Below are 15,895 nucleotides of genomic sequence, written 5' to 3' on the forward strand. Positions count from 1 at the left end.
TGGATAAGAATATTCACTGGTACAGTTAAGGTCGCTTGCCGATAGCGGGCGTTTGATGATCTCCAACATTTCCCACATTTAGGTATCATCAAATTTTAATATTTATAAACCTTTACAGGACCGTAGCCTAGGTGGACGGTGTAATGAATAGGTGACAATAGCTAGCCGGCTATGTATAGGTACGATACTTTTGTATTGTCTGAGTATTCCGCGTTATCGCTGTTCGCTAGGGATAGCGAAGTTTGAGTTGGAATTGATAAAATTTATAATGATACAAACTTTCCTAGTACAAAGTTAGTAAACTTTGCCTTTTACCAACGTCGGTGCTGTGGTAGGACTGTGCGACCATTATCTTTAGGGCTAACAGTGATAACATGTTAGCTAGATCAGCTTATTGACGGTTAGTCAACCAGCTTAATTCAGAGCAATCTTAAATTATGTATTATTGTAATTACAATTATGATAATAATGTTATAGGGCTGAAGAAGAGTTTGTTTGCATCAACACAAAAATTATCTTTGTGTTGGAGTCCTTTAACCACGAATGCTATAAAATCATAATTACATCATTCTACCACCAATAGTAGCGGAGCATCAATAAGAATGTTGCGAAAGCGGGAAAAGTTATGCAGACGAAGCTACGAACCTATCATTTAATTCTAGAATTAAATGATAGGTTCGTAGCCGATCTAAACCTTATCAGGTTTCATCAAGGCCCTTAGGGTGGGCATCGGATTTAATTTCGAATGATTTATTTTCATCACCCTGAATGCCGTTGGACGATCGCTCATTTGCACGATGTAATAATATTTATGTAAAAATATTTATGTAATGATGTTTGTGTAACACAAGGTTTTATATCATCGCCAATGTCACTCATGATTTATTGAAGTGTACATACCTAAGTTGCCAGTAGGTAGGTAAGTACTAATTTTTGTGACAATAGTCAGCAGAGACAAATTACTTTATTGACCTAGCGAGTCGGGTAGGTATTAGAATATTTCACGAGGCTGTTGTACTTAAAACAAGCTAACTCGTAAACAGTTGTTTGTGCCACAACATTTTGCTTGTGACTACCTTCGTTACAGTATAATAATTGATGGATTTAAATCACATCAAATACGAATTTTGTAAATTGTACCATGTAGGTAGGCGAAAGACTTTCGGCCCCAAGCAAAGAGCTTAAGAGTGCGGCACAATTATCCAAAATTAATTCCAACCATGTTTATGTACTTCTGTGTGACCCTAAGGTCACAGTGATAATTGGAAAAATCAGAGTTAAATTACTTTCTTGGACTGAAGGTTTTTATTTATTCTCTTAACTCCTCGTAAAAGTCGTTCATATTCATACGACAATTTTTATTGTACCACAGAGGTGCACAAAAGGTCGAATTAGCAATATGATATGGTGTCACATTATGACACTAATAATAAATTATATTTATTTACTTAAATTAAGTAGACTAGACGTAGTCATTGACACTATAATAGGGCACACGGAAAGTTCAGTTAAGAGACTGAAGACTTGTGTGACTTTTGGTATGCAATCTTTTCTCCAACGAATGTAATGGCTTGTGTAAATGAGAAAATAACAAATTGTAGTAGGTAAACCTGCGCGGTTTAATATATATTTAGTAAGTACGGTTTACTAAAGTCACTGTTTTCGTTGTACAGTGAAATTCAATTGCAAAATGCGTTACCATGCAGCGTGTCCAATTTGTTTTAAGCTCAGAATATAAGCTTCATACTTTTGGTTATTGTGGATCATAAGTACTTGGTATTGGGTGCCATGAGCGCCTCAAGTTGACGGTTAAAATGCTCTTTGCCTCACGCAAATCATGAATTGTAGTGTTATAACATGAGAAGAGCCAATGCTTTAGGATTTGTAACGTTACGTGACTTGGTCTGCATGTTTTTGGTAACCGAGACTCGGTTAGACCATTTTGTATTTATGGAGTTCACCTTTTACTGTTACTAGTTTGTAAGACTGTTATTATTTTGTTTATTTATTTTATATAGGTAAGGACCGACTTCATTGTGTTTATTATCCAGACTTGTATGCTTTTATTACAATAGGGGCATGGGTTATTACTGACCCCGAAGCAAGGATGGGTCCTGAGTTACCCCAGAATGAAGTCGTCCAATAGGTAAGGGCGCGAATGTCGCGACTCTTTCTGTGCGAATCAATTGCCGTCAGAACATTTGCATGAGTCTGTCGGTGTACTATAGGTATGTATAGGCAGAAAAATACTTATTTTAGTATTCAGTACTTTGTGGTACCCGCCAAGCGTCTATGGATGTATAACCTTATTTAAAAGACTATCAGGTCAATAGTTGTAACTTTACTATGCAGAGGCTGCATAAAGGCTTAAGTTTATTTAATTTCTCCAGGCGTTAACTGTTCGGTACCAAAACTTCGGAGCGCATAGCTGCGGCCCCGATTAATTAACATCCTTCAAGATTCTGAAGGTTTAGGGCGATGCCCTCGTATCATCTCGGAAGTAATGAAATAAGCCAAACTGACACGAATCGAGTCATTTTTGCGTAATCTCATGATCTCTGTCTCCACCTTTTACCCATGGCAGGTCTTAAATAGCTTACTTTTGTCATGAAATAAAGCATTTTAATTAGGGTTCCATAACCCTTGAAAATTATGAGGATTTGGGGCGATGCCCTCATGTCCTCCCGGCAACATTACTTTAATTTTGCCGTGCAAAATAGAATTTCAGAACCTTTTATAGTTATGCGGATTTAGGGCGAAGCCCTCATGTCTACCCGGCAACTTTACTTATTTTCGTTTGCCGTGGAATAAGGCGTTTGGGTTCTATAACTCTTCAAAATTATGAGGATTTAGTTTAGGACGATGCCCTCATGTCTTTGAACCGCAAATACAAACGAGCGAGGTTGCTTGGCTCGAAATGTAATGATTTGACTCCGATTCTCTTTGGGTAATCTCCTATCCCAGAGGGATGAGGGATAACATGACAGTTTAGAGCGATGCCCTAAGATCTCTCGACGTAAATAAAAATGAGCGAGGTTGCTCGGCTCGAAATGTAGTGATTTGAGTCCGGTTCTCTTTGGGTAATCTCCTATCCCAGTGGGATGAGGGATAACATGAGGGTTTAGAGCGATGCCCTAAGACCTCTCGACGTAAATAAAAATGAGCGAGGTTGCTCGGCTCGAAATGTAATGATTTGAGTCCGGTTCTCTTTGGGTAATCTCCTATCCCAGTGGGATGAGGGATAACATGAGGGTTTAGAGCGATGCCCTAAGACCTCTCGACGTAAATAAAAATGAGCGAGGTTGCTCGGCTCGAAATGTAATGATTTGAGTCCGATTCTCTTTGGGTAATCTCCTATCCCAGTGGGATGAGGGATAACAAGAGGGTTTGGACCAATGCCCTACTAAGACCTCTCGACATAAATAAATATGAGCGGCGTTGCCTGGCTCAATATGAAACTCCTTGAGTGTTTGAGTTTTCTCCTATCCCGGTGGGATGAGGGAGAAAAGGTTCTGGCTCCTGGTTTTTCCCTGTTTGCTCCAAGAGAACTTACCCTCGCTACAGGATTATGCTGCTGCGCTTTGGTTACACTGCCATCTAGCTTGCCGAGTAGCCAGTTTGAGTTTTCCACTGTAGGTATTTAGCATAAGACGAAATCTCAGATCGATCTGCGGAGCAGAGTTGCGATCGTATTGCTGCCGAAAAATTTTCCCGACGCCGCTAGCATCAAATAAACTGCGTATCTCCTTCACCGTTTATTACACAGACTCACTGTTTATCTACACACACAGTAACAGCATAGCGTTTTCCTGAAATCATAGTTTAAGAAAACCACAAAGGTATTATTATACCTACGTACCGTATCCTAATAGGACAAACTGCACACTTCACTCTTGGGTTATAAGCCATGCGTTAGACTTCCATAATGGCGGTAGGATAGGTACGTCGGTACGCTACCCTACCTAGTGGAAGTTTTCATACTTTCCCCGGATGCATATTGATAACGGTAGTTTACCGTTTATTTATTTTGTTGATTTATAAATCAACACAATCCGTCCGATGGAATTCGTATGTCTGAAATGGTATTGGTAAGTTGGTACTTACAGCTTATTGTAGCAAGCAATCACATCTTGCGACTATCACATTACACCACACCATCCTTTGATTTGACCTCTACGCCAACTCTTGCTCCTCTTCTGCACGTGGACATAATATTTCCTTTTTCCTTTTGAAAATAAAGACATCTAACGGAAAACCCTTAGGAACAAACACAGCTAAAAAGGAGTGTTATACCGTTAGGAATGAACATTGCTAAAAAGGAATATTAGTTTTAAAACACATCTAACGAAAACCGTTAGGCACAAACATTGCTAAAAAGGAATGTTAGTTTTAAAACACATCTAACGGAACACGCCGTCAGGTACGAACATTGCTAAGAAGAAAAGTTAGCTTAAAAACATAATATGTAACGAAAAACCGTTAGAAACAAACATTGCTAAAAAGTAATGTTACTTTTAAAACACGTCTAACGGAATACCGTTAGGTACAAGTATTACTAGAGAAGAAAGATAATTATTAAAAATTACACTGAGTTAGATTGAATGCAATCTACCCCCGAACGGTAACACCGTTGTAAAAATAAATTACACTGCGAAATAAGTAATCACAGTAATTTTTATAACTTTTCAGCCAGTACATAATAATTTAGAAGTACTTACATTATGATGGTAATATTTTACCTGAATCACGTCACGACTAGTACCTGTGAGATGGGTCGCGAACTAGCGGAGCTAATTCTACGACCGTCTCGAACGGGAACTAAAACACCAATGGCGAGAATATCGAAACCTAGTTTCGAGCTACCGTTGGTGGCGCTAGTGTCGTTAATTGAGGCGTGCTTAGGCGGTGGGGGACCGGAGCGGAAGTCACGTGGGCAGATTATACGTCAAAACTAGTACTCAAACAGGAAAAGACAGACACTACTCTCATTATAAAGGCTTCGAATAACGGTACAGTACTGTTTAATAGGTCCTTAATGACAAAAAATAACTAAATGAGAGTGTAATATTAAAATAATATTTTTATGCCTAAAGCAATTTGAAATTCGGCGCTATTGTAATACCTACTTAGAACGTTTAGTTAGTTATTTTTGAAATTAGAGTGGAATTTTATTGAAAATGGAGTGTAAAACCATTTCAAAATCCTATGAACCTTTTCGACTTCTACGGAGTTCTACGCGTTGACTTTTTTAAAATAACTTTTTTGTTTATGACCATTTTAATTGACCTTATAAAATAGTAAATTGAATTAAAACGTGCATTCACTTTATATTTATGTTATTAACAAATAATAGTAACCATATAACCAAAATATTTGTTTTTAATTTTAAAACCATTACTGACTGGTGAAGAAACTAAACGCACTTGACATTGTTGACAGCTGGCTCGCTTGACGCTCGCCCGAATGTCAAAAAATCGTAATAAAACCCCGACACGAATTATCGCGATACATTCGTTTATTTTACTCAAATTCTTATTAAAATCTAATTAAAATACATTATAAACTGTAAATAATCGTTTCCGTGACCCGGTTTGGTGTATTGTACGTGGGAAATCAACGCCATCATGTGGGGATATGTTTTCCCTCGGGGCCAAGAGCCATTTTATCAATTCGTGCATTTACTTCTTTTCTGCTGACTTGATAAAGGCGTGACGTGTAAAGTGCAATAAGTTTTACGCCTTAGCCCAATTTGAAACAAAAAGGTGAGTTTTATAAATATATTTTTGCTTGCTTGTTGTGTAAAAATATTCAATTTGTAATGTCTTTTCCAACGCTGTCGATTAGGGTACGGATAAATAGTCCTTCGTAGCGCTAAATGCTTTGTTTTTATTAGATATTCCAATAGTTTTTGGGCTATTTCAATTCCATGTTTGTATAGAATGGTTAAACTATCTAGAAAATAATTTCTTGAACAGTCATTCATGCCTAGACCAGGCTTAAAAATATATTTTCATCATCATCATCATCATTTCAGCCACAGGATGGCCACTGCTGCTACATAGGCCTCCCCCAATGATTTCCACAATGACCTGTTAGTAGTGGCCTGAATGCTGCATCCAGCGCCCTCCTGTTAATTGTAGCCTACCTGTAGGTATTTAGTATACAGAACACCTATGTTTTAATTTCTTATGTTTTTCTTATTTCCAATTAATACAATATGTTATTGTTTATGAAATAAATTACCATGACTATAAGCTATTTAATGCCCTTAGTTTGATTTAATTACTGAAAATGTCAAAGGATATTTAATTTATTTAATGTTGTAGAGACAATAGAAATACTTTAAAAAGACCTAAAATTTTTATTGTTATTTTTTTCTATTCCATTACTAAAAATGGCTGGCACAGAAAACCTTTAAAATGACTTTATCAAAAACATTAATGTCTAACTATTAAAATAATCGTGCGCATGCACACTCGCATATACAGGGTGTCACATGTATTTGAATTGTTGTCTACACTATCTAAAATCAGATGCGTTTCTCGCGAAATTAACAAACAACATCATGTTAGATGATATACCTACATTTTTGTTGCAAAATTATTATTGAACTAGCTTTTGCCTGCGGCTTCACCCGCGTGAAATTTAATTTGTCACAATTCGTCATAAATTATAGCCTATATGTTATTCTGGGTTATAAACAATAAACTGTAAAGTTTTATCAAAATCCGTTCAGTAGTTTTTGCGTGAAAGAGTAACAAACATCCTGACATCCAAACTCGCATTTATAATATTATAAGTAGGAAATAAGTAGGGTAAATTATATTAGTAGGTTGTTGGTAAGATGCCCCAGTGTTTTCCTTCCTTGTTGTGCCTTCATCTGTTCTGTACTTTCCGTCTAAAGGCGGCGGCTTACGCCGTGACGGAGACAAGAGACCGCGACCGCATCTGTCTCTTGTCTCGAACTTGTGCTTCATCATCATCATTTCAGCCACAGGACGTCCACTGCTGAACATAGGCCTCCCCCAATAATTTCCATAATGCGGCCTGCATCCAGCTGTAGGTACTGATACTTACTTTATACATTGCCTAAAGTGAAATAACACCCGTGTTCACCCTTCTCGATTGCGGCGATAAACGCCATCTTATTTCTTTAGACGGAGAGTAGAGGTCATAGCAGACTTATCAACTCTGAAAGGGATCAACACCATGTCGCCGTTCGCGCGCTGTCAACAGCGAGGCGAGGCGTTTATGTTACGATGCGGATGTGCGTTGCAGTTTGGAGTTTCATACAAAGAATACTGACTGCCTCGAGTTGATTGATACGGTTACGATCCCTTTCCGGGTTGATAAGTGTGCTATACCCTGGCTTACCTGGAAGTCTTTAAATAGACTTCGGACGCAGGTTGGCCGTAGTAAGGACAATCTGGCCAGGTGGGGATTCTTGGATGGCTTGAGCATGGAGTGCAGGTGCAGTTTTGTTCCCCAGTCGATGAAGCACCTGATGTCGTGCCCTGAGTGCCCAAACAACTGCACTCAGGAGGATTTGATAAGTGCTACTGACAACGCCACTCTTGTGGCGGAGTTTTGGGCTGACACTGTGTAGGTTTGTTGTCGACACGAAAAGAAGAAGAAGTGTGCTATGTCCTTAAAGGTCATGCAACATAAGACGTTTTCAGCCTATCGTTCATTAGTCGTCTCTTGGCATCCTGCAAAGAAAGTTTTCACAGAAAATTGTATGACAAAAACTGCATTTGAACAAAAATGACAAAAACCAACAGTGTGCGTGCGGTCTTGTAAACGCCGCACCAAAAACCTACGTCAGCCACTTCTCGAAAGTTATTTATCGATTTCCAAAGAATAAAACTCCCTTTTATGGCATCCTCCCGGGGGATGAGCGATAGCATCTTACGGGCGACCCAATTCCAGACCGCGATCCGATATACGGTTATATTCACCCAAAATGGCCAAAAAGTTGACAACCTTATTCCGATTGTGAAAAAGACATGTTGCGAACTTATTGGGTACTTTGGGTGTCACGAACTATTTAACGCTGACTGTACAGACAGCGCATTAAGTTACACAATGTGGTATCTGTGTAATTGTGATAGGTGCTATTTTGCTACAAACATGTAGTCTGATGTACTGCTGACTGTACATTACAGAAATATTTTCGCTGATACAAAATAGTGATGCCGAATACTGTCGATTTGGGGGAACTACCGAAAGTAGATGATAATTTTTCATTTCTAATCTTTAAATCTAAACCTCAGCTAATTAGGACTTTTCCCCAAAACCAAATCGATTGGCGAGTTAGCGTATTTGCAATTTCCTTTAGCCCTAGGGGGCAACTATTGCTAAAAAATGGATTTAATTTCCCACCTCTTCACAACGTTTAGTTGAGCCAAAGTTGCCTTCTCGAGCTGAAGTAACCCGCATCTACGGTTGTCTTGAAATCAAGAGAAAGACAAGCTATCGTTAAAATCAATTTCTATCTTTCCAGGTAACCATGACTGAAGAGAAACCAGACATAAAAAAGTTGCAGATCGAAGTTGGAGAGTCCTCCATGTCTCAACTGCGGCCGCCCGACCCGTCAATGCAGTTGAAAGAACTGAAAGAGGAAAAGAAAGTCTTCAAATTCGTCAGTGTGAATAGCGAAGTGCTCACAGACGAACAAAGGGAAATGTACGAGTCTGTACTCTCCACCTGGAAACCTGTTATGTTCCCAAAACGAACTAAACAGTATATCTGCATAAAATGCAACAAAGAATTCAAAAATTACCAAAACCTGTACCTTCACACCACTAGGGTACATTCATCAGAAGAGTCCGCAGTCATGTGCGACATCTGCGATAAAACATTCAAAAATAAACACTATTTGTATATGCATAGGATGAATAAACATTATTCGGAAGACGAGAAGTGCTACTGTCAGTTCTGTCTCCAAGAATTCAGGACGAGTCGAGCGCTCCACATGCATGTGAAGCGGATTCATCCAAATACTCTCCCTGAGTTAAAATGTCCAGAGTGCGGGAAAGAGTTTTCGGTTCCGTACAAACTAAGGTACCATATAGACGCGTGTCATCGTGCAGACCAGGATAAATACAAGTGTCACATCTGCCAGAAGTTATACAAAAGCCACTTGAATTTAAACCGACACCTCCATTTCCAGCACTCGCAAGTTGAAAGACACAAGTGTGTCTTCTGCGACATGACGTTTAAGTCTCGGCACCACATGAAACGGCACATCTTAAATATCCATCCGCCGTTAGAATCCAAAGTGAGTTGTCCTGAGTGCTTGAAAGAGTTCAAAAACGACCAGTATTTGAAAGAGCATATGCAAGTCCATTCGTCTCTTGATACGAAAGTGAAATGCGATCTGTGCGACAAGTTCTTCCATTCGGCGATCCGTTTGAAGAAGCACAAAAAGATCGTTCACCCATCGAAACCCAAGATGCGTTGTGAAAAGTGCGACAAGGAGTTTGCCCATGCGCACTATTTGCGACGTCACAACAACTCAGTTCATATGGAGGTGGACGAAACTAAGTACGAGCATGAGTGTGAGCAGTGCGGCAAGAAATTTAAACTTAAACGATATTTAAGCAATCACTTACAGAGACATGAGCAGCAGCATTTGAAAAGAATATCCCAGATGGTCAAAACGGTTATGACGGAAGACGGGAGGGAAGGGGAAAAGCCGAAGAAAAAACCCGCGAGGCCCAAACGAGAGGCGATTGAGTTTATCAAATGTGAACCCGTTTCGAGCTCAGACTCCGAGTCTGGAGAAACTGAGTCGGATTCTGAATAGAAAGAAACTGTAAGAATTGATGATTACTTCAAAAGGGCTTGGCGAAAGTTCGTTTTAGCCGATGGTGAATAATGCTACAGTTTTAACACGGCTAAATCATTTTTGGGCGGTATTTGTCGCCTCTGTAAGATTATCTGGGCAAAATTTTCTGCTCGATTTGGTTAGCAGTAGGGCTTGTTCAAAGTCCTCCTGCCGGGCTAGAAAGCGCGCCGTGATAAAATCTAATCAATGATTTTAGACGACAAACGTATGGGCTTATCGCGTAAAATCGATAAAATGGCGCGAAAAAAGCTTCATCCATACCATCTTACCTAAGTCAGTCGCCAATGTCGTCGCCATAACAAAAATCTTAAGAGCATTGTTGCTATGAAGCTAAACTTAACTGTTTCTCTATGATTGTGGATTCCAAAATGTCCATTTATGACGTAATCATCAGATTCTTTGCAAGTTCAATTATAAATATAAGTATGTTATATTGTTCCAATACATTTTAAATACTTGGCAGGTGATATTTCTTTAAACACAAATACTTTAGACATATTTGGTGGGATGGGTCGACGATACCATTATACGATTATAATGATGTATATTATTATGATGTATCTTACGCGGGGCGTGAGATAGCGAAAGGCCCGCGTTTAGTACGTAGTAAAATAGAAGATTCGTCAATAATTCTTATTTTGTGCAAATTATACAGGTTGTCAATGTTATGTACGTAAAGCTGAAAGGAACAAAAACTATGTCACTAAATTGATTAAAAAAACTCATAAATTAAAGTCTATAAATTATTCTACATTTTGGAGTTGATTTTTTTTATTATCGTAATAATCTATGCTTGCAGCTTACATAGATTTCATAGACATCCTATATACTAAGTATTAATTAAATAATTAAAGATAAAACTATTCTAATAAATGAAAGCAATATAAATATAATAAAAATAAATAGCTTGGTAAATATTTTCAGGACTAAAAAGATTTTATGAAATATTATAGCTAGATAAATAAATAAATTTTGAAAATTAATTAAAATTATACTTGGCTAGTTGACACCACTTGACTGGTCAACTGACATACTTTTTATGAGCTGGTAAAACACGTATTTCCTATAGATTTTGTATGGCAACAGGAAATGACGTCATTTTCTTCAACTCAATTGATCATTTTATTAATTTCTAAGCAGAGAGAGTCTCACAGTGCGCGTGGACGCACAGGGTGACACACGAACCAATCACATTGATCTATTGAACGCTGTGCGTTCGATTTGCTGCTTCACTTAAGCAAGAATCGTTTGTGAATACGGGTGTTTTTATAGTAGCTTCAATGTTAATACAACAATTCAGTTCCTAACTTGATGACGTCATAGAACCCTTTCCCATACAAAATCTAAGGGGGACTCGCGTTTTGACAGATTCAAAAAAGTATGTCAATTGACTAGGGTGTCCACTACCCTACAATAAGGTGTCAACTATTCAATTAGAAAATTTTTGGCGTATAAAATGTTTTTCTAGCGTTGGATGTTTAAAATTACAAAAATTAGACAAAATTTTAATAATATCTTGCATTATTTATCATTTGTGATATATTTGCAATTAAATGTTAATGTATCGAAATGAACATGGTCGTGGCATTTCAATTACTTATTAATTTTAAACTTGTAAATATTTTCAGTGTCTTATCCCTAAGAAGTGATGAATTTTAAAGATGTTGAATTTTATAAATTTGAATTTCATGCCTGCAACTGTGTGTGTTTTTATTAGAAGAGTATTTGTAAAGATACAATATTTTTCGAACGGTTACATAATTAATGTTCATTTCGATATACAAACCGGTCGAGTTAACTGCGCACCTGGCGGCCGTGACGTCACATCGCCGCTCTGAGCCCCGATTACGGTAATTTTTAACGTCAACAATCCAGACACGCTTCTCGATTCTGCGATACGATTGGTCGTTCAACAGCGTACGTCAGCTGTTTTGACCAATCGTATCGCAGAATCAGAAACGCGTCTGGATTGTAGACGTTATAAAAGTTACCGTAATCGCCGCTCTGGTACGGACGGGCGAGCGCGGGGAGGTGTGCGGGTGAGTGCGAGGGAGAGTCGCATTCACCGAGGTGCGCAGTTAGCTTGATCGAGTTGTAAAAGGCTGTCTGGTGCATGGTGGAGGATTCTATGGCAGCGGACGGCCTAATACGCGTTCGCTGCGAGCACACCAAGTATTGTCATGCAAATAATCCTAATTCCGTTGACATACGGCAGGTATTTCAATGACTTAAGGAGCTGTAACTAACCGTCACTAATCAAACTAGAAATTATAGATTTTGAACCTTAAAAAGATGATGTTTAGTTCAAAATCCATTGAGTATTATCTTCATTTTTAACAGACTTCAAAAAAAGAGGGTCTTATTTTACATTGGTTTGTTGGCAAAATGCATCTTATGCCCTCGGCATTAGGGTAATTGTTGCCTGATACTCCTTGATACAGCAAAAGCGTACCTAATATAACTTCTACATACATAGATATAAGCAGGCCCGCCGCTAGCTGTTTCGTCGCCCGCGTGCAAAACCGATTATGCCGCCCTACGACTACCTACTTAATGAGTTGTCAAAAAAAAGGCTAATTTAATTGATGTTTTCTCATTTTTCATGCTATGACATATTTTCTTAAACTTAATAGTCCAATCAATTGGTATTTTTTTCCTGCAAAAGGTGGAAAGTAAAATGTTTTAATTTGTATTAAGTATATTTTTATGTATGTGCTAGTTATGAAAAAAGTATGTTTTCGAACTCGAGAGGTCAGAGCGTTAGTCACCATCTTGAGTTAAAGGGCCGAACATTAATTATTTTTTACATTTAACGCTTCAATAGTTGACTATATGAGAAAAATGTCTTTGAGAAGTATAAAGACGATAAAATTTCAATTGTTTAAGTATTTTTATTTATTCTGTACGTCGCGTTGATAAAAAGTTATACAAGGTAGAAAATTTTCATTTGCACAAAAATCATTGTAGTAGCCTCCCCATCCCTCTTGGGTAGAGGGACGGTGCACACGAGTGTGCGATAGCAGGGAGGGTTAGCGGTGGACGTTTCGTGTGCTACTCCCGCTCTAACCGCACTGGAGCAATGAAGGGTGCGGGAGCGACCCGCTCAATTTCCTCTCCCTTACCCAGATGGGCGCTTACCCGCTTTGATCGGGAGATAGCCAAGGAGGCTGCATTCGTATGCGATAGTCACGGACGGTGATATGGCGGCCATCCAATTAAGAAAATCGTTAATTGAGGTGTGTGATGTTAACATGCCTCGATCACGCTACCGCACACCTTGTCGTGCTGTCTACTGGTGGTCGGCTGAACTAGCTGAGCTGCGTTCACTCGTAGCTGGCGTAAACGTTCACGAGACCCGTCATATGGCTTGCCTTTATGAAATCGGAGCCGCCAAAGACCGAGCGAGGGCAGAAATGCTCGCAAGTTTGGACGACGATACTAACTGTGGGAGATTTTATGCTAGAAACCAACTACAGCCTATTGGTCCTCCACTGACTAAAGAGCAAGCTCTGCTAGACAAGGTTTTGCGAGCGCTCTTCCCGAACCAGTTTGCCTTTTTCGCTCTACCATCCATGATAGATTCCCGCAGTGTCAACTCAGCTGTGGAGGGAGCCCCTCTTTGCCTGCCTAGGCCGGATAACTATGCCTGCTGCGCAAGGAAGGCCGTCCAGGTAACTCAACATCGGATATGACTGGGTACAAAGCGGCGCCCTCCTCCCGGGCGTAGATGTTATCAGTTATGCAGGTGACACTCGTCACAGCCTGAGGGATTGTATGGACGCGGCCAATTTGGCGACCACTGCCAGTACTTAAATTGCCTGCGCGCGTCTGGAGACTGGAGTGTTTCTCCTAACGCCCATATTATTTTACCGTGGATGGAGTCAGGATAGAAGTTAAGGTTCAGAGCAATTGTCTGGGCCTGATAGTCGGATAGCCGGTGTCAGTTTGACCCTCATTTTGCCATACTGTCATAGCGCCTGCTTAAGGCCGCGGATGCTTTATCGTGGGGGGGTTCGAGAGCCAAATGGCGGCTCCTTTACGCCAGCATTTTGAAAAGCATTGCGCTTTACGGGGCTCTCATATGGGTTGACATCCTCGACAGAAGTCGAGAGGCCCGCTCGAGAAGAGAGGTGGTCCGCCGCGTGGCTCGGAGGACGAGGCGCACGATACCCTCGCAGTGTGTGCGGCGTGGGCTCGAGGCGCTGGGCCGGGACCTCGTGCTGGCTAGCATAGTCAAAGCAATGCTGGACAGTAATGAGGCCTGGGCGGCCATAGCCTCCTTCTGCGAAAACGTCATGTTGCAAAATGAGTCCTCGGAGCGAGAGCACGAGGACGAACCAAACGCGCCCTCACTCCGTCGGCGGCGGAGGGGTCAGAGGAGGGGACAATATGATCGCTTCCTGATTCCCCTCCACGATGATGGTCAGCGGCTGATAGTGTGGGGGTGCCCCCGCCTGCATTGCACACACCATCTCCTCCGTCAGACGGGAACAGCTGCGTGATCCCAGCTGTTCTAACCGCCCTGAGCTTCTCTTCTCGGAAGCTCTGAGCGCCCGATTTGCCGCCCCCCTGGGCGTGCCGCCCGCGTGCGGTGCACGCATTGCACGCCCGCTTGCGGCGGCCCTGGATATAAGCTGTAAATATTTATATTAAGTGTTATGTTACCCAACCGCAAGAAACGGGGGTAAAGTTTTTCCAAATTACCATTTTTGTCGCGACTTAGTCAATGTTTCGATTCTGTAGATTTAACTGTACATAAAATAAAATGTTAAGTTGTAGAATATTGTGGTTTCAAACTTATATTTTATAATTCAATTGCTAAAGTTGACTCGAGATCAAACATTTCATAACGGTTATATTAACTTTTTGTTTCACGGTTCTGGGTTCAAGCTGTTTAAGCCAATAATTTTTTTCATTCAAGTTTACGGCATTGGGTGCCAGCCCTTTTAGCCGTGTCAAAAATATTGCCAATTAAAACAAAGTGATCCTATAAGGGTTCCGTTTTTTCCTTTTGAGGTACGGAACCCTAAAAAATGGTTTGAATGTCTCCATCGCGTGTTTTGCCCAACACAATCAACAAAACCATGTCAACATTCAACATTACTTGTAGAATATGAATAGTTTTGGATACGAAATAGTCCAAAAACAACACATTTTGTAGGAACTAAAGCCCGGTCCGTGAGCACGTAGAATTTTGTCCAATGACCGCTAACTACCCATCCTTATCGCTCGCGCGTAATTATATTGCTGTCGCGACTGTGCGACTGGCACTCGCAGTGAGTGTGCGAGCGCGATAGCAACATAATTAGGCGCAAGCGATAAGGATGGGTAGCTAGGGGTCATTGGACAAAATTCTACGTGCTCACGACCAGACTATAGTCAAAAATATTAATGATTGAAAAAAATGTTTGCTCTCAACTCAAAAAATATTGTCCGAAGATTTGCGACAATGTTAATAATGGATTGTCTTGATAAAAGAAAACTATGTTAAAGGTAGATATTTTGTTTTAAGTAATTGTGAATTTGTGAAACAATAAAAATAATGTTTTAAGATGAAAACCATTATGTTTAAGATATTGTAAATATTCATTACATATATTTTTTGTCACGGTAAGTTTAGTCTGAGGATTAATTACGTTTTGTGTAAAAAAATTCTGGTGTCTGTAACATTGATCATTTTTTAACACTACATTTAACTACTATAATAAAAACTTTCCAAAATCTACTAGATAGTTAAAAATCTACCATACATATTATTAAAGTTGCTAGGTACTGCGATACAAATTACCATTTTGATACATTACACAGGTATCGATTTAGGATTTTATCTTGTATTTTTATATTTTTGGTAAATTGAAGTTCCTATACAACGCCAGTTTTATTTTAATTTTAGTTTTTCTGTGACCTAGCAACTCATAATTTTTAGTTTTAGTGTAAATAAAGAGTAAATTTCAAATTACTATTATTTACGTGTTCTTAAAATGCAGTGCGCACAAAAATCTTCATTATTTGCATTTTTCTCTTGGCATTTGTGTTTAGGAACGC

At 39.6% G+C, this 15,895-nt stretch overlaps 1 protein-coding gene across 1 annotated transcript; it reads left to right on the forward strand.

Moving 5' to 3' along the window:
• The first annotated feature begins 5,466 nt into the window (after positions 1-5,466).
• Positions 5,467-12,328, forward strand: LOC135085293 (zinc finger protein 90-like). Its single transcript, XM_063980070.1, has 2 exons — positions 5,467-5,762; positions 8,504-12,328. The coding sequence occupies exon 2, from the start codon at positions 8,510-8,512 to the stop codon at positions 9,806-9,808; it is 1,299 nt and encodes a 432-aa protein (XP_063836140.1). The 5' UTR covers positions 5,467-5,762; positions 8,504-8,509; the 3' UTR covers positions 9,809-12,328.
• The last annotated feature ends 3,567 nt before the right edge of the window (positions 12,329-15,895 follow it).

Source organism: Ostrinia nubilalis, chromosome 28 (genome assembly GCF_963855985.1).
Source record: "Ostrinia nubilalis chromosome 28, ilOstNubi1.1, whole genome shotgun sequence".
NCBI lineage: Eukaryota > Metazoa > Arthropoda > Insecta > Lepidoptera > Crambidae > Ostrinia > Ostrinia nubilalis.